The sequence below is a fragment of the Thamnophis elegans genome, chromosome 16, assembly GCF_009769535.1.
Source record: "Thamnophis elegans isolate rThaEle1 chromosome 16, rThaEle1.pri, whole genome shotgun sequence".
Lineage (NCBI taxonomy): Eukaryota > Metazoa > Chordata > Lepidosauria > Squamata > Colubridae > Thamnophis > Thamnophis elegans.
The window spans coordinates 25,080,655-25,103,363 of NC_045556.1; the positions used below are offsets into that span (position 1 = coordinate 25,080,655).

At 49.3% G+C, this 22,709-nt stretch overlaps 2 protein-coding genes across 9 annotated transcripts in view; one reads left to right on the forward strand and one right to left on the reverse strand.

The window, feature by feature from the left end:
* The window catches only part of TUBGCP4 (tubulin gamma complex associated protein 4), a 34,191-nt gene extending 11,879 nt beyond the window's left edge, over positions 1-22,312 (forward strand). Inside the window, exons 5-18 of one of the 7 annotated variants that reach the window (XR_004256617.1) lie at positions 4,259-4,315; positions 4,765-4,844; positions 5,111-5,312; positions 7,267-7,432; positions 7,997-8,121; positions 8,333-8,383; positions 8,477-8,582; positions 8,813-8,920; positions 9,173-9,311; positions 9,406-9,583; positions 9,749-9,883; positions 11,623-11,739; positions 15,393-15,724; positions 15,857-17,233. Coding sequence is in view for 5 of the 7 variants with exons in the window: in XM_032232759.1 (XP_032088650.1) it covers positions 4,259-4,315; positions 4,765-4,844; positions 5,111-5,312; positions 7,267-7,432; positions 7,997-8,121; positions 8,333-8,383; positions 8,477-8,582; positions 8,813-8,920; positions 9,173-9,311; positions 9,406-9,583; positions 9,749-9,883; positions 11,623-11,739; positions 17,259-17,546 (1,752 nt within the window). In the remaining 2 variants the exon portion in view is untranslated. Of the gene's footprint in view, positions 1-4,258; positions 4,316-4,764; positions 4,845-5,110; positions 5,313-7,266; positions 7,433-7,996; positions 8,122-8,332; positions 8,384-8,476; positions 8,583-8,812; positions 8,921-9,172; positions 9,312-9,405; positions 9,584-9,748; positions 9,884-11,622; positions 11,740-15,392; positions 17,235-17,258; positions 19,312-19,332; positions 19,532-20,573; positions 20,714-21,062 lie in introns of those variants that run through there. The other 6 variants (XR_004256618.1, XM_032232761.1, XM_032232759.1 and 3 more) reach the window with 6 other exon arrangements.
* TP53BP1 (tumor protein p53 binding protein 1) overlaps positions 22,256-22,709 on the reverse strand; it is a 40,014-nt gene continuing 39,560 nt past the window's right edge. For both annotated transcript variants that reach the window (XM_032232757.1, XM_032232756.1), the window contains exon 23: positions 22,256-22,569. In XM_032232757.1, coding sequence (XP_032088648.1) covers positions 22,385-22,569 — 185 coding nt within the window. In that variant the 3' untranslated portion in view covers positions 22,256-22,384. The remainder of the gene's footprint in view (positions 22,570-22,709) is intronic.

Sequence of the window (22,709 nt, forward strand, 5' to 3'; positions counted from 1 at the left end):
CATTTCTTGCTTCTCCAATCTCTTTTCTCAGTTCCTCATGATTTCGTTTCATCACCTCTTGCATACCTTGTAGATCTTTAAACGAATTTTACCTCTCCCTCTGAACCATTTCCTCCATAGATTGTTGGCCTGATTGACTCAGGGTTGCCCCTGTCAATTCAGTACCTTGTTTTCTCCCTGTTCCTATCTTCGTTAAGTTCATAACACTTATCATTTTTAATAATCTCCTCACAAAATAATCTTTTATAAAGTTCTCCCACTTTTTCTTCCCACCAATGTAGACTTCCACCTCTCCAGCTGTTGTTGGCTATTAATATTCTATTTAGTTATCATATATAGATAATTATAAAACATAAACAATTATCTCTTATATGAGGCTATAGCAGGTATATCAGGGTTAAATATCACAAATATAGGTCACTATTGGAAACAACAATAAAACCTGTATCAATCACGCTCTTTCTATTTCATTAATTACTACAGCTGTAATATTATTGATATTCTTAATAATCTTAATATTTCTAGTGATAATGTTTACTGCTAATATTGATATTAGTACTTAATACTTGGTACTTAGTAAGCATATTATATACATAGAATCATTCGGTAGTCAACAGCAGTGAGGTTGCCAACAGCAGTGAGGTGACACGAGGCTGGATACAGGCGGTTGTTACCGCCTCTCTTCGGGAGGGGCACTTCCCCGCCGCACTTAAAGCGGCGGTGGTGAGACCCCTCCTGAAGAAGCCATCTCTGGATCCAGCTGTTCTTAACAACTATCGACCAGTCTCCAACCTCCCTTTTGTAGGGAAGGTTGTCGAGAAGGTGGTGGCCTTCCAGCTCCAACGGTCCTTGGAGGAAGCAAGCTATCTCGACCCCTTCCAGTCGGGCTTCAGACCCGGTTACAGCACAGAAACCGCTTTGGTCGCATTGACCGATGATCTCTGGAGAGCCAGAGACCGAGGCCATCCCTCTATCCTGGTTCTCCTCGACCTCTCGGCGGCTTTCGATACCATCGACCCTGGTATCCTTCTGCGACGACTGCGGGAGGTGGGGGTGGGAGGCACTGTTTTGCAGTGGTTCTCCTCCTACCTCTCGGACAGGTCGCAGTCGGTGTTAGTGGGGGGGCAGAGATCGACCCCTAGGCCCCTATCATATGGGGTGCCGCAGGGTTCGGTCTTATCCCCCCTACTATTTAACATCTACATGAAACCGCTGGGTGAGATCATTCGGAGGCACGGGATAAAATACCATCAATACGCGGACGATACTCAGCTGTATCTGTCCGCCCCGTGCCAACTCAATGAAGCGGCGGACGTGATGAGCCGGGGTCTTGAGGCCGTTATGGACTGGATGAGGGCTAACAAGCTTGTACTCAACCCGGAGAAGACCGAGTGGCTGTTGTGTTTCCCTCCCAATAATTCGATCAGTGTTCCATCACTCAGGCTGGGGGGTCAAACTTTATACCCCTCAGAGAGGGTTCGCAACTTGGGAGTCCTCCTGGATCCACAGCTGACTTTCGACCATCATCTGACGGCTGTGACCAGGGGGGCATTTGCCCAGGTTCGCCTGGTACGCCAGTTGCGACCCTACTTGAATCGGGAGGCCCTCACAACAGTCACTCGGGCCCTTGTGACCTCTAGGCTGGAATACTGCAATGTGCTCTACATGGGGCTGCCCTTGAAGAGCATCCGGCGACTTCAGCTAGTCCAGAACGCGGCCGCGCGAGTGATTGTGGGTGCACCACGGTTCGCCCACATAACACCTATCCTCCGCGAGCTGCGCTGGCTACCTGTTGATCTCCGGGTGCGCTTCAAGGTGCTACTTGTCACTCATAAAGCCCTCCATGGTAGTGGATCTGCGTACTTGAGAGACCGCCTCCTGCCAATTACCTCCCTGCGACCAATTAGATCGCATAGATTAGGCCTCCTCCGAGTACCATCTGCCAGTCAGTGCCGACTGGCAACCACACGGAGGAGAGCCTTTTCAGTAGCGGCTCCGACCCTTTGGAACGATCTCCCCGTGGAGATTCGTACCCTCACCACCGTCCAGACCTTCCGCACAGCCCTTAAGACCTGGCTAGCCCGTCGGGTGGGGATAAAGATAATCTGTCCCCACCCGAATGATGAATGAATGTTGTTTACTATTTTACTTTTATGTACTATTTTGTGTCTATTGTCTGTACCCTCCCCTCCCCATTTTATGTAAGCCGCCCTGAGTCCCCTCAGGGAAAAGGGCGGCCTATAAATATTAATAAAATCTCAAAAATCTCAAAAAATTCACATTTCTCACAGTATTGTTGCCAACAGGTTCACCTTGGATCTGTTATAAGAAGTCTCTCTGTGTTGCTTAGATGTTCTTTTTTTTAGTCAATTAATAATAGCAATTCAAAATGCCAATATACCGTATTTTTCGGAGTATAAGACACACCTTTTTCCCTCAAAAAAAGAGGCTGAAAATCTGGGTTCATCTTATACAACCGAATACAGCAGGTTTTGCCTCCCAAAACCCTGCCCCTTCACCAAAATGGCCATGCACACCCTTATGGAGACTTTCAGAGAGCTCCTGGGGGCTGGGAAGGGCAGAAATGACCGAAAAATGGGCCACCCCAGCCCACAGCAGCACTCTATAAGCCTCCATAAGGCTATGCATGCAATTTTTTTTGACAAAAAACAGGCCCGTTTTCATGAAAAATGGTCCCATTTTCATGAAAAATGGGGCCGTTTTTTGCTTGTTTTGCCCCCCCCTCCGGAGCACTCTGCAAGTCTCCCCCCCCACAGTTATGCATGACTTTTTTTTTTAAAAAAGGGCCTGTTTTCATGAAAAATGGGGCATTTTTGAGAGGTTTGCAGAGTGCAAAAACTTTTTCCCCCTTTTGAAAAGCTCTTTAACTGATTGATGAGAATTACATTGATCAGGTGCTGTGTCAGCAGAAACACCTACCTATCTACTGTATTTCTCTCTCTCTCTATTTCTCTCTCTCTATCCCTATACCTATCTACCTACCTACACACATTCTCTCTCCCTACCTAGTGTATTTCTCTACCTCTTTATTTCTCTCTCATCACTTTATCTACCTACCTACCTAACTACTCTCTCTCTCTCCCTACCTATCTACTGTATTTCTCTCTCTATTTCTCTCTCTCTCTATCCCTCTACCTACCAACCTCCCTACACACACACACTATTTCTCTCTCTCTCTCTGTCCCTTTACCTACCTACCTAACTTCTCTCTCCCTCCCTCCCTCCCTCCCTCCCTTGCTACTATATTTCTCTCTCTTTCTCTCCCTCTGTCTACCTACCTACTTTTTTTTTAAAAAAATTGCCTCTTCTAAACCTTGGTGCATCTTATACTCCAGTGCGTCTTATACTCTGAAAAATACGGTAGTTCCGTATCTCACTGGTGTTTTCTCCCTTTGACCAGAGGTGTCTCCTGTCTCTTATTTCTGTTCTGAAAAAGCACTGTCACCTTCTCGGAGAGAGGCCATTAATCACCAAACCTTCACGCTCTTGAGCTCTCCCATTGTTGCTGTCCCGGTCTTCTCCAATCTTACATGAATCCAAATAATACTTTCTTCTAATCAAATTGGTAAAATGAAGAAAGAGAAAAAGAGTATTCCTGCTGTTTCATCCAATCCATCTTATTCTCCCTTGTCCTATCTTGCCCCACCATCTCTTACTGTTTTTTCTTTAAACGAGTGAAGTTGCTTCCACACCTCCTTTCTATTGTGATTACTTCTTCTCTATTTCCACTTGGGAAACTCCTTCAAATGACCTCTTTTGACTTCAATGATTGGAACTAATTACAGCCAGATACAGTCCACCGTTGTTCCGCTTAGTTCTTGCTTACTTTGTCCAGCTGTCAGCCCTTCAGATCGACCATTGCTGGTCGTCTTCTCCCCATCCAATCTCTAAGAGATTTCTCCTGCTTCACGCTCCGAACCTCCGCCGTCCATACGCGATCAGCAAACATCCCACTTTTCAGGTGTCCCTCCAAGACACCTTTTGGCTGCGAAAGCCCAAATTGGCTATGCACTGCAGAGCTACCCGTTCGCATACCCGCTTGGCCCTCCCCCAGTATCTTTTCTGTAGATAGAACCAATCACAATCAAAAGGAAACATGACACACAGCTTGAAGGCCCAGGGGAAAATTTGTTCCATGGGCCAGATATCAGATTGTCAAATCTGCCAAGCAACTATTCATTTTTTGCCCCAATTCATTAAACAAGTATATTTTTAAATACTAATTTTTCTTTTACAGTTTCAGCTCTTGTTCCCCTCATTGATGACTGTAGTAGAGCAGATAAAGATCCAGAAGGTACGGTATTCCTGCTGTTGGCCTCTGTTAATGGAAGCCTTATTTGTGGAGCAGTTTAATAAAATATAGATGTCTGGACAATAGCTGAATTGAGGCTGGTTCTTTTCATCTGGATGGAAATGAAAAATGCAAAAGATAAGTTGCATTGCTGTTAGAATGCAGCATTGCAGGCTGATTCTGCCCACAGCCTAGAGTTCAATCCTGATGAGGCTTGAGTTTGGCTCAGCCTTCCATCCTTCTAAAGTCATTAAAAAGAGGACCCAGATTGTTTGGGGGCAAGATGCTGACATTGTAAGCCGACCAGAGAGTTCTGTCAGGCATGTGGGCAAAATATGTCTAAGTGCTGTTGCTATTTGCAGAAATGTAAAAAGAGAGGAAAGTAGATAGTGCTTGGGCACCTTTAGTTTTCTGTCCTGCAAATGATTAGCCTGAATTTGTTTCTTTGGCAGATTCACGGTTGTCAGATCTTGGAGACAGTCTACAAATACAGCCGTGGTGGCTTGCCGCCGGTGCGTCATGCTTTGGAGAAGTAAGGGACTAGTGGCCTTTAGCTGTACCCCAGAAATCCCCCACCCACCCAGGCGCAAGCATAAAGCTGCTTTCAGTGGCATTTCTTAACCAGTTCTCTAATAAACTGTTAAATTGAGTGCAATTTAGAGCATCTGGGATTCAGGGGCTTCAGTTGGAAAGTGCAGCTGCCCAAAGAGGAGATCCTACCTGGCTGCTGGTTCCATTTGCTGCCCATCACATGAAGCTGAGTGTCCTGGGCTTTTTCTTCCTTTTGCATCGCTCCAGGGTTTTGGCCATGTGCCATGCCGTTCTCTACAAACAACTCTCTGCCTGGATGTTGCACGGGTTGCTCTTGGACCAGCATGAGGAATTCTTCATCAGGCAGGGCCCCTCCCTGGGGCTCACCCCGGCCCAGCCAGAAGAAGACGACGATGATCTGGGCATTGGAGGACTCACAGGGAAGCAGCTGCGAGAACTGCAAGATATGGTGAGATTGAGCCTTCCCCCATTCCCTCAGTTGTTCCCTCAAATCTCTCAAGCTGCTTATGATTTATTCATTAAGAAAATTTATGGTCATTCAACTCACAGTGACTCCAGGAGGCTTACAGGAATAACCCTGAATTCAAAACCCAGTAAACCCTCATCCCCCTGGCAACAACAATGTAATAAGCTACTTGATGGGCTCCATTTACACCTGAGGTCTGCAGGTCCACTGGCAAACCAGGTCTTCAGGGCCTTTCGAAAGAATATCTAATTGGGGCAAATGAGGGAGAAAACCATCACATGTCTCCTTGGTCCCTCCGGATGGACCTCCTTAAGAGAGGGTACCTGGAAGAGACCCTGTCTACTCCTTTTGGTGGAAAAGGTAAATGTACCTTGGGAAAAACAGTCCTTTAAATAACCTGGCCCCAGGGCAGGGAGGATTTTGAAGATGGCAACATGCAGCTTGAATTGAATCAGAAGCAAATTGACAACCAGTGCAGCTCCCGCAAGAGAGGTGACACATGTGCAAATCTAGACTTGCACAAAATTATGCATTTTGAACCAACTTATATTTTTCTGATTCTGGATACTTTTCAAGGGCCCATGAATTCCCATGTAGAGTGCATTGCAGTAGTCAAGAAGGTAGGTGACTAGGAGGGTGAATGACTGTGAAAAGGGATTGTTGGTCCAGGAAAGGGTGTAACCAGCACACAACCTGCAGTTGCCAAAGGCCCTTCTAGCCACAGCTGCAACCTGCTCCTCGAGCAGGAGTTGTGAGTTAAGGAGAACCCCCGGATTATGCTCCAGGTTCGTCTGAAGTTGTGCCACCCCATCCAAGACCATAGATGGCAATTCTCCATGGACCAAAGAACCCCAAACCATTCCATCTTGCCAGGGTTCAATTTCAGCCTATTGTTCCCTTAACAGCCTCCAGGCACTGCGAGAGGGTGGTCACGACGTTGCCTAATTCACCATGGACTGAGGCATACGGCTGGGTGTCTTTTGCATGCTGGTGATGCCTTACCCTATGATGATGGCGACCCAGGCCCACCACTGGGCAAGTTACAGCACAGCCAGAATAGAAGATGATGCAAGATGAGCCCTGAGCACCAAGCCCCTCCTCAGTCTTGCCAAAATGGGTCCCTTCCACCTGTCTGGGCCTCCTATGGGAGTTTAGTGGCAGAATGTTCAGCATAGGGTGAATGCCAGCTCTGAGGAAGAAGTAGATACAGATACACATAAAGATTTAACAGAGTTGGAAGGGACCTTTTAGGCCATCCGGTCCAACCCCCTGCCCAAGCAGACCCTACACCAGTCCAGTCTCCTTGAAAGTTTGATGAAGCTCCCACAACCTCTGGAGAAATAGTAAAACATTGAGGAAAATAAATAGTTTGGATATTTCTTTTAATGTAGTTTTCTGAGAATTCGAAAATGAAGGAATTTAATTCAAGCAAGCCTGATTTGAAGGAGGATCTAGCATGAAAGAGCATGTCAACATTTAAGGGGAGGAAGAGAAATGAGGAGGGGGAAGTACAGGGTGTTCTCACTTCTTTGTACTTTTTAGAAGAGAATTAAGGGAAGAATAAACTTTGCTCCAAAAAACAATGCTTAATTTATGCAAGTTTTGAGGGATTCTGGAACTGGTCTCAAAGTGGCTTCTGTTGCTCTCTCTTCCCCCCCCCCCCACCTCCCGCCCATATGAGTAGCAGAATCCAAAAGGATTTCAGAACTGGGCATGCTTGAAAAACAAGGGCAAAATGGCAATATTTCCCCTCCAAACTTAGCATTGTTTCTCCCAATCCCTGAACTCTTAAATTAAGAAACAGATTCCTCCATTCTTGGGAATCCTCCCAAGCCTTCTAAAAAAGTTGATTTTCCATCCGTGGCTCTTGGGTTTGTGTTAGAATCCATCCCTAATTTTCATTTCTCCCTCCCTTCTACCAACCTTGTTTCAACAGAGGCTAATTGAGGAAGAGAACATGTTGGCCCCTTCTCCAAAACAGTTCTCTCTGCGGATGGAGATGCTGCCTTCCTACATTCCAGCTCGTGTCGCTGAAAAAATCCTCTTTGTAGGGGAATCTGTGCAGATGTTTGAGAGTCAGAATGTGACTCTTACCAAAAAAGGTACTGTGATTGGCTATGATTTCTTCCACATGAGCTAAGAATGATTGTGGGCTGGTTTGGCAGATGGTTTGTATGCTGGTTGCAGGAATCCTTTGAATCCTCAGCAGTCTGGGCAACCCTTCCCAATAATAGGCCAGGTTTGCTCCTATGGACCATCAGGGATGAGCAGAATCTGAAAGTGGTCCCTTGAGATCCGTCTGAATTGGGTCAGTGATCCAGATTACCAGGGCCTCTCTGAGTAGAAGATCAAAGAAAGATCCTTTGCAGCTTGTTTCAGCCATTTGCCTTCATAAAGTTTCTCCTCTGTTTCTGATGCTGTTCTACATAGACACCCTCACACACACAGACACACACACAAACACCAGATAGTGCGTTTTCTTTCTTTTAAAACTTTGAAGCTGCTGCTTCTTCTGCAATGCAAACTAAGCCTTACCTTGACAATATACACCTCTCTCTTTGTTGCTGTTCCTGGGTTCTTGTCTGAGCTGATGTGTTCATGCAGCCTTCAATTACACAGGTCTTGAGAAGAGGGCAAAGCCTCCATGGGAATCTCTTCTCTTGCAGGCTCCATCCTGAAGAACCAGGAGGAGACTTTTGCTGCTGAGCTGCATCGTCTCAAGCAGCAGCCCCTCTTCAATCTGATGGACTTTGAATCTGTGATTGACTGGATCCGGAGCACTGTGGCTGAGGTCAGGCAGAGCGTCAGGCAAAGGACCCTTAGGAAGCTTTTCATGTCGGGGAGAAGTTCTAGAAGAACCTCAACCCACAGAGGGATTCCCATCCTGCAAGGAGGGAGGCGGGTGGGCCTTGCACAAGGAATGAGCAGGGAGAGCAGCTTTGGGTTGCACCATTGCAGTTGGGCGGTTGGATCTTGACGCTGGGGGTTTTCTCTTTCCTAAGCACTTGTGGAAGCTGATGGTGGAAGAGTCTGACTTGATAGGCCAGTTGAAGGTAAACAGTTCTTCCTGCAATTCGTGAGCTCCTCCTTCCCATGGAAGGAAGTTGCTGAACAGGATGGCTTTCACATCGTTGCCTTTCTTCTAGGTCATTAAAGATTTTTACCTCTTGGGGAGAGGAGAATTGTTTCAGGCCTTTATTGATACCGCACAGCACATGCTAAAGACACCACCATCCGCAGTGACTGAGCATGGTGAGTCTCTCTGTCTCCAAAAAAGCCCTGTGGCTTGAAATGCTACTTGGGTGGCTGTTTCATATGCACCCTGTGTGGTTATCTAAGCCTGGGCAGACAGTTGCAGAGGAGAGAAGCAGAGAGGTTTGGCCTCTGGGAGCTGCTGTGTGTAAAGGGGAAGGCAGCAAAGGGCCTGTTTTCCCTCTGTTCCCCTCCCCCCCCTGAAAGTCATCCCCTGCTCCTTCCCTCAGATGTGAATGTGGCATTCCAGCAATCAGCCCACAAAGTGCTCTTGGATGACGACAACCTCCTGCCCTTTCTTCACCTGACCATCCATTACCATGGAAAGGAACCCCGAGGTGGGTGTTGGTGCAAGAGGCCGGATTCTGCGTTGGGGGTTCAAAATGGGAGCAGAAAGCTGCATTAAGCCACCGCTTCACTTTTTCCTCAAAGGCGGCAAGTGTCACGCCTGGCTGAGCAGAGGCTTCAGAGCTCTTGGCAGAAGAGGCTGCAGGAGGGCCTCAGCATGGACCTCGGCCTCTGAGCTGCGGCCTTTTCTGCCCAGCTGCCTCTGGCCTTCAAGCCAAGTTGTTGACTGGCTTCCTTTTCAGACCCTTCCCAGAACCGGGAAATTTCTTCTCGAGAACTATCTCCCCATGAGTCCCCCACATCCGGCTGGGCTGCCTTGGGGCTCTCCTACCAAGTTCAGTGGCCTTTGCACATCCTCTTCACACCCGCTGTCCTGGAGAAGTGAGCACTGCCTCCTCTGGGAAATGGGAGGGGGCTGGCTGGTGTCCTGGGGCTTTGTGACCCGGGGCTCAGACCAGCTGACTCTTGGCTGCAGGTACAACGTGGTCTTCAAATACCTGCTGAGTGTGAGGCGTGTCCAGGCCGAGCTGCAGCACTGCTGGGCTCTGCAGATGCGGTGCAAGTGCCTGGAATCCAGGCGGACGGATGCCATCAAGTGGCGGCTACGCCATCACATGACTTTCCTTGTGGACAATTTGCAATATTACCTGCAAGTAAGTGTCTGCTGGGGCGGCTGAAAGAGGCCCAAACAGCTCAGCTACCTTGTCCTTGGCTTTTTCTGCTGACAGCTGCTGGCTGAAATTGGTCTCACGATTTCTTACCAGTATTTCTCTACTTTTCCTTGACCCTCGGTGTCCTTCCGGTTTGTTTTCTTTCAGGTGGATGTCCTCGAGTCTCAGTTCTCACAGCTCCTTCAGCAGATCAACTCCACCCGTGATTTTGAGAGTATCCGATTGGCCCACGATCACTTTTTGAGCAACCTCCTGGCCCAGTCCTTCATTCTCTTGAAACCGGTAAGTGCAGGTTATCATCAACCTTTTCCCCTCTTGGATCCTTGCAATGCATCCCATGGTCAGTGCATGTAAACTTGAAGGAAATAAGGAGAACGGTGGCATCCCCACCTTTAGCCCATTCGTCTCACCAGTGTAGGTGATTGATTTAATGGAGGGGTTGGGTAATTGGTTGCCCTGAAGAACTGCTCTTCCTGTTACAATTTTTTTCCTGAATATTTAACTGGAATCGGCTTTCCAGCAACTTCTTCTTCTAGAAAGGAAGTCTATACCACCTTTGGTTACTGACACCCTGGTAGGTATTTGGAGAGGGCCCTTCTGTCTTGCCCCAGTTTTCCTTGTGGCTCATCTCGAGGTCATCTGTTCTAGCAAGTTTGAATTCTTTACAGTTGAATGGACGCTCACTCAAACTACTGTGTTTCCCCCAAAATATGACATGTCCTGAAAATAAGACCAGGCCAGAGTTTTGGGGTGGGCAAAAATATATGCCCTCCTCCGAAAATAAGACCCCCATATCTCTCTCTCTCTCTCTCTCTCTCTCTCTCTCTCACACACACACACACACACACACACACACACACACGTCCCTCACACCCACCCCTCCAAAGGCAGCCAAATCCCGGCAAACTCCTGTGCCCCCCCTTCCACTCCCCCCAGCATTCACTGTAGACCTTGAGCACCCATTTCTACTCCTGCACCATGGCAGCAGCCTGTCAGCTCTGCCCGCACACCCAAACACCACGTCTGCATAGGCATGCTACTGAGTACCTGCCACAGCGTCAGCATTAAAGCCCCAGGGCTTCCTCAGCAGGGTGGCTGGCAGCGGCAGAGTGGCCTCCATGCGTAGTGGGCAGATGTTGGTGTGCGGGCTTCCAGTGGAGGAGGCTGCTGTGTGGTGGGGCAGTCGCAGCTGAGCCTGGGTCTCAGCGGGGATGGCTGAGGCGTTGCAGGTGCTGCTGCCACCATTGCTGCCTGCAGAGGCCCTGGCCGGCCCCTTGCGGCCAAGCTCAGCCATGGGCAGGGAGTGCTGGCTGTGGCTGGGCCGGCCAAGCTGCATCTGTCGGGGCTGCTCTCAGCGCGGCTGCCCAGCGTCTCCCTGCTGGGAAAAGTAAGCAGGGTCTGCATGAGGAAAGGTGGGCGGGCTATAGTTCCGCGAGGCTCCCCTCCCAGGAAGAGTCTGGCCTGGTCGCCGTTCCATCCGGTGACTCCCGAGGCAGAGGGGCTTCCCGGGCTTGGCGGGCATTCCAGTTGGTCAGCACTCAGGTGGGGGAACCGTGGGGTGATTGGAAAGGAGAGGGGGGAAAATGGGAGGCCTCTGGCGATCGTCACTATAGAGCGGCCACTGCCCTGGCTGGTGGTTTGGAAGCTGCAGAGGAGGCATTTGGGGGAGAGAAAGAAAAACTTCTGCTTCTGCTGCTTTCCTTGCGTGCAGCCAAATGATTACAGAAAACTCAGGCAGAATGTGAAATTCACACGTGAAGCATTAGGCTAACTTTCCACTTCAACCCCCACCACCCAATACCCCATGTGTCTAAGGAATTTAGGGTCCCATCAGTTTTGTACTGTCCCCAGATTTGAAAAGCATTCTCTCCATAATTCTAATCCAAGTTGTTAAAGAGTTGTTCACAACCCAGAGGTGAACTAATTAATATTTTCATTGGTAAAATTAGTTTAGAATAACATTTACAACAACTGTAAATTAATACGTAATAATATAGCCACTTCTGATCATTACTTTGTAGGCTTTTCACTGCCTGAATGAAATTTTAGATCTCTGCCATAGTTTTTGTTCATTGGTCAGCCAGAACCGAGGGCCCCTGGATGAACGGGGTACAGCCCAGCTGAGCATCCTAGCTAAGGTAAGTACACAAACATATACACACCGAAGAGACACACAAAGCAGCCCTAGTGCGATTGGGCTCTTGTGATCTTACCCGGGCTGCTTTTTAACATGCCAGATTCCAATTAAAATATCCTGGTGCTTTGAGTAAAAAATGCAGGGAGCCAAAGGCCCCTTTGCTTTGACCCTGTCCGATGTTCTCTCCTATTTCGGCAGAGGAGCCCGGAGGAGAGCTTTTGAATGTCCCCATCCAGCCCAGTGGAAAGGCCGGGGAGGACGTATGCAATGATCCCAATTCATGGGGAAAGGGGGTGGGCTTGTAGATGAGCATGCATGCTGGCTGTCCTTGCAAGGGTCTTTCACTGGAGTTGCAGGAGCCGAGGAAAAGAAGAGGCTGCTTTAAGGAGCAGCTGGAAGGATGAAGTGAGACACACAGCACCACCTAAATCCACTTTCTCACTTGGAATTCCTGGCTTAAACGGGGGTAATCTGGGTTTGGCATTTAGGGAGGGGGGCAATCCTAGGTGAGGGGCCTTTCCAGATTTGACAGCAAGAATAGCAGTGAAAAACTCAATAAAGAGGTTGCTTGACTCCTGCTGCCTTAATTTAACAAAGTTTGCAGTGCATCATATCAGTTTTCAAGCAGCCTTTTCTACCCACTCCTCTTGCCTTTCAGGGTGGCTCCCCTTTGCTTTTAGAAAGTCATGCTCCTCCCTCCCAAATAAGGAATTCCTTCATTTGGGGCTCTACCTGTTCTCCTGTGTGCTGCTTGGGGAATCCAAGCATGGGTTAACTTTGTCCATTAGCCTAAAGACTGAGTTATGTAAATGTTGACCACGCCTCCTCTGACTGGATGGGTGAGAGTTTTAACTCAGTCCAGCCAGAAGAGACGTGTACCAATTTTCTCCAGACTAATTGACAAAATTCTACCTATTCTTGCATTCAACGAGTTGCTGGAAGCGTTTTTAAAGAAAGTTATTGCAGGATTAAAGAGAGAGGCGGAAGTTCGCTGCCTGGCCAGACCTTCCAGAGCTCTTACAGTGCCCGGGCCAGGTATTTACAGGCTCATGGGGGCTATTGCAATCAGAGCTCAGCGACCGCAGTTGCCGGTGTGAATTCCTTCGCCGCCGTTTGCCATCCCTGCCGTTTGCGAGCAGCACTGCAGGCTACTGCTAGATCAGCAGCTCAGTGGTTCAAACCTCACCGGCTCAGGGTTGACTCAGCCTTCCATCCTTCCAAGGTGGGTAAAATGAGGACCCAGATTGTTGGGGGCAATATGCTGACTCTCTGTAAACCGCTTAGAGAGGCCTGAAAGGCCTATGAAGCGGTATATAAGTCTACTGCTATTGCGCCTTGGGCTGGTTTCTCCGCCCACGCTTCCTGCCTTTGAAATGACTCTCCTTGTGCGGCGTACTGTTTTCCAGGTTAATTGACCGCCCGCCGCTCGTTCATGGAGAGCACGGGTCCCGCTGAAGGCATCCGCAGAGCGGAGAACCTGGGAGCGGCGTTGTCGGCTGCAGCCATATTCAAATTTCGCGCTTCAGTTGCGGTCGCCATTTTGGGACTGTTTGTTCACGCGCGCGCTTGCAGGCAGCCAAAAGAGGGTGTTGCGAGTCTTTTGCGCCCAAAGGAGCGACTGCATCATCAGTCCTCCCACTTCCCTCACTTCAGCTTGGCTGACTTAGAGGATCGTTTTTGCACAGCTCCTGCTTGCCATGCGGCCCGCTTCCGTTGCTACTAAAAACCTTTGATACAGTGCGGTTGAGTTTTTTCAATTCCTACTATAGAATGGCTGACCAATCCACCTCAGGAGGTATTGTAGAGTCCTCTACCGATTCCCAACCCCCTGCCCAGGCGGGGGTTAGCTCGAGGCCCGGCAGGGCTGCCTCTAGGGCTCCCAGTCAAAGGGACACATCCGGAGCTCCGGATAGGACCCACAGACGAAAAGAAAAGCCCAAGGCAGCAACTAAAGCTGCTGGGGAGGGTAGCAATTCACCCCCGATGTTACTCCCTCAACGTGTTTCACCAGCCCCCGCACTGCATCCAGCAGGGAATCAAGGCTGATCACCGGATCTTCCCCTGCCCCAAGCTTCTGATTCTGGGGAGGGGGTGTTGGGGCCCCAGTTTCCTCCGGACCTTTCGGAGGCCGAGGCGGCCTCAGCCCATGCAATCCCATGTGCTGGGCCTTCTGCCACCTTTACCCCTACTGCTGCAGGCCTGAGGCCTGTGGTAGGCCAGGATCTAGGCCTTCCCCTGGATCTCTGGCAGATGATTTCTGCAGCGATATCCAGGGGTGTGGATGCTGAGCTGCATTGTAGAACCCAGGCCCCTGGAGCCCCCAGTGCCCAGAGTGGGCCTATTCCCCAGGCCCTGCAGGTGGATCTCCCAGATCTCCAGGCAGGACCTTCCTCACCTCTCCCCTCAGTCTATAGTGAGGATTCGGCCTTGGTGGAAGAAGGGGAGGTGATAGACAGGGATTTCTCTGATGATGAAGGTTTGATCTTCGATCAACCTAATTCTTCTGGATTATTTCGCCCCACACTGTTTAAGTCTTTACTATATAAAGCTAAGACTACCACTCACATGGGTGAGATGGCCTCTAAGGATAGCACTGCAGTTGGCTTGGATGCAACTGAACGCCTTTTTGCTGAGCAAGTTTCACTGCAGGAGGTTATTCCTTCCCCCAAGCTTTTTCTAGATCTTGTCCAAAAACAATGGGATCAACCGACTGCGGTTGCCCCACCCAGCAATAGGGACAGGAAATTGTACACTTCCACTCCGGAACTAGAGGGCATTCTGCAATTCCCAACTGTGGATCCACCCCTGGCTGCTCTAGCTTCCCCAGCACTAATCCCATCAGAAATTTCTGAGGGCCTGAAGGCTGAGGACCGTAAGGCCGAAACAGTCATTCGTAAGACCCATCAGGCTGCGGTCTGGGCTCTACGTGCTGCTACTGCAGCGTCCTTCTTTAATAGAACTTCCTTGGTCTGGCTCAGGCAGTTGCAGGATAGACTTGACCCTGATGATGTACGTCTTCACCAGGACGTTACCAAACTGATGGCAGCCCTGGAATTCTCGGCGGATGCCACTCTTAATGCAGCAAAATTTGCCTCCCGGGCTGTGGTATCCAATGTGGCGTCCTGGCATCTGCTATGGCTTCGCCATTGGCAGGCCAACGTTAAATCCAAGTGGCGCCTTGCTTCCACATCCTTCAAAGGTGGGGCATTGTTTGGTTCTGTGCTCGACCCAATTCTCATAGAGACAAGGGATAAATGCAAGGTCCTCCCCTCCACTGGTGGGCACGCCAATAGAAGACAGCAACCTTACAGTAGACGCCAGCCCTTTCGGGTCGGTAATTCTGGATTCGCCGCCACCCCCTACGTTCCCCATTACAACAGGGCCTTTACCCAGCCACAGGACCGCGGTCAGGACCGCATGGGGGCCAGGGATAGGGGCCGCCAGCAGAACCAGGCACAATCCCAGAACAGAAGGCCATTTCGTGGGGCTGGCAACCGGTCCTTTCGGAGGTACCGGTGACTCCCAAGGGGAAGATCCCGTGGGCGGGTGTCTCCTGGCCTTCGCTCATCAGTGGGCGGAGACCATGTCCGATGCCTGGGCCCTTCAGGTCATGAGGCTGGACCTCACTCTAGAATTTCTCTCCATTCCCCCGAGGCGGTTCATCAGGTGTCCTGTGCCCAGATGCTCGATGAAAAGGCGTCTCATGGACACCGGTTGTGGCAGCGTCGCTTCGCTCAGTCCCGGTGAGAGTGAATTGTTACCTAGACAACATCTTGGTTCTGTCTCCATCTCGGGACCAGGCCCTATAGGATCTACAGGTAACAATGGACTCACTGCGAAGACACGGGTTTGTCCTGAACCTTCCCAAGAGTCACCTGCAGCCAACGACGTCATTGCTCCACCTGGGAACCATCATCAATTCCGTCACGTGCGAGGTCTCCCTGTCCCTGGAGAGGCGACAGAGCATCCAACACCTGACAACTCAGGTATTATCTCAGAGACTCTTACCATTGGCTACGCTTTCCCAACTACTTGGGAAAATGATTTCCTGTATAAACATTGTTCCCTGGGCCAGATTCCATGCACGCCCACTGCAATGGTTCCTGCTTCCCTTTCAGGGGGCACACACCAGCCATTCCCAGATCAAGGTTCGGCTCCCACCCAAACCTCTCAGGTCCCTCTGGTGGTGGACTCCAAACTCCTCAAAGGATGCCCATTCAAGCAACCGGACCGCATCCAAGTTACGGCAGATGCCAGTCTATTCGGGTGGGGGGCCCATGCCCTGGACTGAGTCGCACATGGTCGCTGGTCGAGTCAAGAGCTGAGCAACAGCATCAATTGGCTGGAGCTCTGGGCCATCAGGCTAGCCCTCCAAGAGTTCCAGGACATAGTGTCGCACAACCACATACTGATCTTGACTGACAATGTGGCCTGCAAGGCCCACGTCAACCGCCAAAGGGGCACCCATTCCAGGGCCCTGATGCTGGAGGCAGAGAAGCTACTTCACTGGGCGGAGAACAGGCTGTTGTCACTTCGGGCGGAACATATCTCGGGCATTTCCAACACACAGGCGGACTGGCTGAGCAGAGCCACTGTGGACCAAGCGGAGTGGCAACTCTACCCTGACCTCTTCCAGGAGCTCTTGCGCCGGTTCGGCCATCCCGAGGTGGACCTGTTCGCACAACGCGCAACTATCGAGATTTTACACCAGGTACATGACACCCGGGATGGAGAGTGTGGATGCCCTGCGCAGCCCGTGGCCCGCCGGCCTCCTTTACGCCTTCCCACCTCTCCCAATCCTCCCGCTGGTCATTCAAAAGATCCTGACGGAGCAAGTGGAAGTCCTGTTGGTGGCTCCGATTTGGTCCCGGTGCCCCTGGTACGCAGACCTCGTGCACCTGTCGATCTCACGTCCATGGAGGATTCCGGACGACCAGATCCAGCTCAACCAGGGAGCTCTCGTCCACCCGAACCCCCAGCTGCTACAGTTAGCCGTGTGGCATGTGAGCGGGCTATTCTAACCGGACTGCACTACTCAAGTAAGGTCATTGACACTATTCAAGCGGCTCGTGGTCCATCTACTACTCGTATAGACGAGGCCACCTGGCAGGCCTTCTGCAGGTGGTGGCTGACCCTCTCAAGGCTGCGGTGCCCCAAGTCTTGGACTTTTTGCAAATGGGACTTGACAAGGGTTTAGCACCCAACATGCTTCGCAGGCAGGTCACGGCTTTAGCCACTGTAATTGGGGGCGGCCAGGGCCGTTCATTGTCTCAACATTCACGGGTTAAATCCTTTTTAAAAGGTGCAGTTAATCTCAGACTGTACACCATTACCCTACTTGGGACTTGGCATTGGTGCTCAGGGCTCTTATGGCCTCTCCATTCGAGCCTATTACTTCCATCAGCCTTCGGTTGCTGACTCTTAAGACTGTGTTTTTGGTGGCTATTACATCGGCCAGGAGGGTGTCTGAATTGGCAGCGCTTTCAGTTCGGCCAACCTCTGCATATTCTATCCCAACAGAGTCGTCCTTCATTTGGACCCGGCCTTCCTACCAAAAATCAACACGTTGTTCCACAGGGCTCAGGAGCTCATCCTTCCGGATTTCTGTCCCCGCCCTTCCCATCCGCAGGAACGCCAGTGGCACCACCTGGATGTGCGCAGGACTCTTCGACGCTATGTGAAGTGTACTGGGACCTTCAGACGGTCGGAAGCACTTTTTGTATCCTTTCAACCATCATCCATGGGGCAAAAGGTGTCTTCCCATACCATCAGCCGATGGTTAAAGGCGTGCATTGCTCTTGCTTATGACAGCCAATATCGACCGGTTCCCAGGCGCATTACTCCTCATTCTACCAGAAATGCAGCTACCACAGCAGCCTGGGCTACGCAAGCCTCAGTGGAAGAAATTTGCAGGGCGACTACTTGGTCGTTGCCATCACCATTATTCGACATTACAAGGTTGACGTGTTTGCCTCGGCTGAGGCTTCTTTTGGGCGGCAAGTGTTGCAAAGGGTGATTTCTTCTCCGGGGCACCCTGACCAGCCTAGCTCCCGCCCTGACACTTAATTGCTTTGGCATGTCCCATGCTTGGATTCCACAAGCAGCACACAGGAGAATGACCGTTGACTTACCTGAATGGTCCTTCTATGTGTGCTGCGAGGGGAATCCAAACCTGCCCGCAGTTTCGGCTGGCCAGGGCTATCTCATGACTCGATGACTGATCCTTATCTGTTTCCTGACTTGACTTTACTCTGGACGTGACTGTTAAGACTTCTTTTGGCTACGGCCATCATTGACATTGCTACACATCATTAACCGGCTGACTTCGTACAAAACTGACCCATCCAGTCAGAGGAGGCGTGGTCAACATTTACATAACTCAGTCTCTAGGATAATGGACAAAGTTAACCCATGCTTAGATTCCCCTTGCAGCACACATAGAAGGACCGTTCAGGTAAGTCAACAGTCGATTTGCACACATGCTCTTTAGAGACATTTTTCATTTTGAAAAGAGGGTGGTCCTTGCTCAGCCCACCTCCCCATTTAAGGCTAACTCCATGCCCCTCCCCCCCGGTAAAAGATCCCCTTTTCAGGTGAGTCTTTCCTGAGGCACCAAGGGAGCTTGTCAGAGGGTGGCCCAATCCAGCTCTCCTACACAAGGGATGGGTCGGTGGAATTGATCAGCCCTGGTGCAGCCATCGGCAGATTCGGTGAGGATGAAAATCCTCTGCTCCCCTCCTGTTTCCAGCCCAGGGCTGGGAGAAGCAGCTCTCCCTTAGAAACCGGGCCCACGGACTTCAGATCAAGCGGGAGGACAGTCTGGTTTGGGAGCACTCCCTGCTTACAGCTACAGGTAGCCCTTGACCTACAACCATCCAGACAGTGACCGCCCTTGAAGCTCCACCATCCCAGCAATCCCATAATCTGAATCTGGGTGCTTGGCAATTTTTTCACACTTACAACTAATTGCCATGCCCCATGAGCTGCTGTTTGCAGCTTTTCTATAGAAATTCCACAGGGAAGCCCGGGGGGAGAAGGTTGAATGTTGCTGGAGTTAGCCTTCCTGGCCTACGCACCCTCCCCCAGCTCACACCATGGTGGCCACTCACCCACCTCCTAGCACCCTCCTCACACCTTTCATGAAACCCCTTGCAACATCCCCAACCCTTCCTTCATTCAGCAATAGCCACTTACAGACCTGTAGGCCTGCGAGTTGCTACTTCCTGCTGGCTTCCCCACTGATTTTGGTTGTGGGCAGCTAGCAGGAAATTGCCTTAGCTAACAACAGTGGGATTCAGTTGACAACAGCAACCAGGACTGCAAGGATTGCTACCACATTTTACAACCGCTTCACTTAGTGATGGAAATTCTAACCCGTTGCTATCATAAGTCAAGGACTGCTGTATTGCAAAGCCCAGGTCAGTAGAGAAAGGATGGAAAGGGTCATTCACTCATAGGATTATTAATGAGCCTAATCATCCTGAGATGCTGTTCCACACTTCTGGAAGCAACAGATAACCTGTGCTCTTGACTAACAGCAAAGAGATGTCCTTAGGCAGTCCCTTACTTGCTCTTTATCTTGATGCAACTATAGAGTGCTCCAAAAGCATGGAATTAAACTCCTGTGCATGTCAGACAAGAAATGCTTTGGAAGAATAGCTGTTTGGGAAAACCTCTACCACAGCGAGGTCCATGTGTGAAGGAAGCCCCCTCAAGTGCCCTTCCGTTGCATCAGATCTGGCTAAGCATGGTAGCCTTGGTAGGAGGGACCAACATCCCAGCTGGTGCTGAAGGTACCATCAGCAGCCTTTAAGGGGTGGGCCAAAGGGTCAATAATTATTTGTATGGGGAGGAAATTGTAGACCAGAGTCAGTCAAGCTTCATTCACCCAGATGGCTGGTTCCTTAATAAATCTGTGCCGATGAAGCTGCACCTCCTTGCTCCTCAGGCGGTTGCTTGAGCTGCACTGTCTTGTCACTTCCCCAGGCACCTTGATTGGCAGGAGCTGAGCTGTTGCCTCTTAGCCCTTTGCCTTCAAGTGCAGAGATAGCACTATGCCTGCACCAGTGGCCAGTTCAGAGATGCATCTGGGGTTAGTTTCCTCACAGCACAATTGCACCTTTTGATGTTACTCTTCTGGAGATCAGCAAACTCCTAAAACTCCTAAGGCTTTTATAGAGGGAATCACACTTGCTAATGATCAATTGATCAAGGGCACTTGATTAGCAGCACCTTCTTATGTATATTTGGATTTTTTTCATACATGGCTGTGAAAAAAAGCTAAAACATTTTGGCTTTCTTTTTGTAAAATAAATGATGACATGGTGTAATATATCATGTTCTCTGAGGTTGTATTTACCTACTTTTAAGAACTGCTAAGGACCAGATGATTTTTACTTTGTCCTGATATGTAAAACCATAGTACTCAAAGAGGGAGTACTATCGTTTTCATGTGATTGTAGTTTGCCTGGTGAACCCAACTTTGTCCTTTTGTGCTTTAACCTTTTTCTTTGCCGAAATTAGCTACTTTGTCTTGAAGACTTGGTGTAGATAGCTCCTCCATCACAGTTGAGAGGTCCATTAATGCCTCTGTCCCCATCCATGTTTTCTCTCCAGTTTCATTCCTGGATGTGGAAATAGTGAGGGCCAAGCCACTGCGCCAGAAGCAGCGGCACAACCCTTTTTTATACTTTTTAAACACACTTTAATGTTTTTCCACCTTGGGCATGGCAGTGCCATTCTTTTCCTGTCTGAAACTGGGCTCCCTAAGGGCATCCTGTGAGAGAGCAGATTGGCTCTAGAAGGCTGCTCTGATGCCTGGGTTTCCCTTTGCAGGGCTTCAGCTGCCAGTCCTCCCTTCTCTTCAAGATTCTTTCCAGCGTTCACAACCACCAGATAAATTCTGACTTGGCACAACTGCTGTTACGCCTGGACTACAACAAGTACTACACTCACGCTGGAGGCACTTTGGGCAGGTAAAGGCTCAGCACCCCAAAGCAGAGGCTCCTCTATCCCCCTTCCAACAGAATCAGTGTGGGACACCTGGCCAAAGGCTGTGTCAAGCCCTGCAGCTTCCCCTCCAATCTCTGCATCTAGATCTCCTCCAGGCTATGTGGCCTGGGCAACAGGCATGCTGTCCACTCCCTTTTCCTTGCTTCCCTGTCACACATGGGGGAAACTGCAGAATAGCAGCTACCCTCTGCCTCCCTAGTTTTTTGTGATTAGTCAGATCATGCTCCTTGCGTCTGTTGGAATCTGTTCATGTATTAGAAAATGTTTGCTTCCTCCCATGTCTTCCTTTGAATCCTTTCTCTTTCCCTACAGTGTGGGGCTGGAATGATTAGCCCACGGTTTTCAAGAAGTGTCCTGGCAGCAACATTCCAGCCACTGGCGGAGGACAGCGGAGGCTTGTTTCTTGCAGGGCTGCCAACAGCATTGCAAGTGGAGTTTTGTGTATTAAATAGCTTTCGGGCTCTTTGGAAGCAAAGGGAGAAGCAACGCTGCTTGCTTCAGGCTCCCAAATGAGTCGCCTCTTTTTGCTGTGACTGCAGAGCCGTTTGAAGTGGTCCCCTTCCCCATTTCTAAGCGAAAATCAGTTGATGACTATAAAGGTTGCAATAGTATTAACTGCCTAAAAAAATTTGTTCCATTTCTCAAGATGGACTAATATGTGAAAAGCAACCTGGCCTTGAAGATTTCAGTTGCTCAGGCTGTTTTTGTTTGCTTCTCTTGATCAGAGGGGAAACTCTGCTGAAGACACAGTTTGAACAACACATTTGCTGCCTCTTTTGCTGGAAATTGCTCCCAAAACATAAAAGAGGAGTGACTTGGCATTTCATTTCCTAACAAAGCTGCTGGAGCCCTTAATGGAAAAGAAGATAACAACTATTGTATTTTTATGCAATCCGTTTTTTTCAAGAAGGAAAAAGCCTGGGAATAGGGGGCAAATGTCCCAGAGATAGGAAACGTCTCTCCTCCCAGCCTGATTTTCTAATCTACATTTATCTCGTAACTTTGCATGGAAAAGATTCTAGAAGCACTTTTAATTATTCTTGTTTCGCAAGTTCTAGAAAGAAAATCAAACTTTTGGTAGCTATCTTGCTCTCATCTTGCTCCCCTCTTGTGTTTGCGGCTATTCAAATCAGTTTTTTCTAAGTATATTTATTTAGATCGGTTTTTATTGCTCTTAAGGGAATTTCTTCTTCCTGGACACCTGGAACTCAGCAGGTTTGTGTGGAAGTTTTGTTGCAAGAAAGAGAGGAAGGGGGACCTAAGCTTGGGATTTTCCAGCCCCACTTTGTAAAGTGAGAGCAGCCGCACTAAGTATCCTACACAATATAGCTTCTTGCATTGTGATCACAAATTCATTTGTAGCAGGAGTCTCCAAACTTGGCAACTTTAAGACTTGTGGACTTCAACTCCCAGAATTCCTCAGCCAGTATGGCTGGCTGGCTGGCTGGCAGTAATTGATGATGAATCCTTCCATCGTGCAAGTAACAGTATAATAATGGCCAAGATAAGAAACCACCATTTATTTTGTCATAAAAGTTCACATTAAAACTATATACAAGCCATGCATAAGTCAAATGACACAAAAAAGTTTAAAGTTTAGAGAATGAAAATCACCACAAAACAAAAAGGGAGCTTTAACAGGGAACATAATCATGTTGATACTTCAGATATTTAAAATCAGCTCTCTCTCCAGCAATGAGGCTCTGGATCACCCACTCCTGGGTTACTACTGGCAGCTGTAATGCTTTGGCACAGGGCACCATGGCAGCTGGGCAGGAAGCGTCTGTCACCACCACATCAAACACACCCAAACTCACATCTGTATGAACAGGAAACAATGGCTGTCAGTTTCCAGTATTGCATATCCCACACTTAACACTTTTCAATGAAACAGTGATATTGAGGGAGACTCATCCAGTTTCTCAAAGGATCCTAAGGATCCTTTAAGAATAGAAAAGA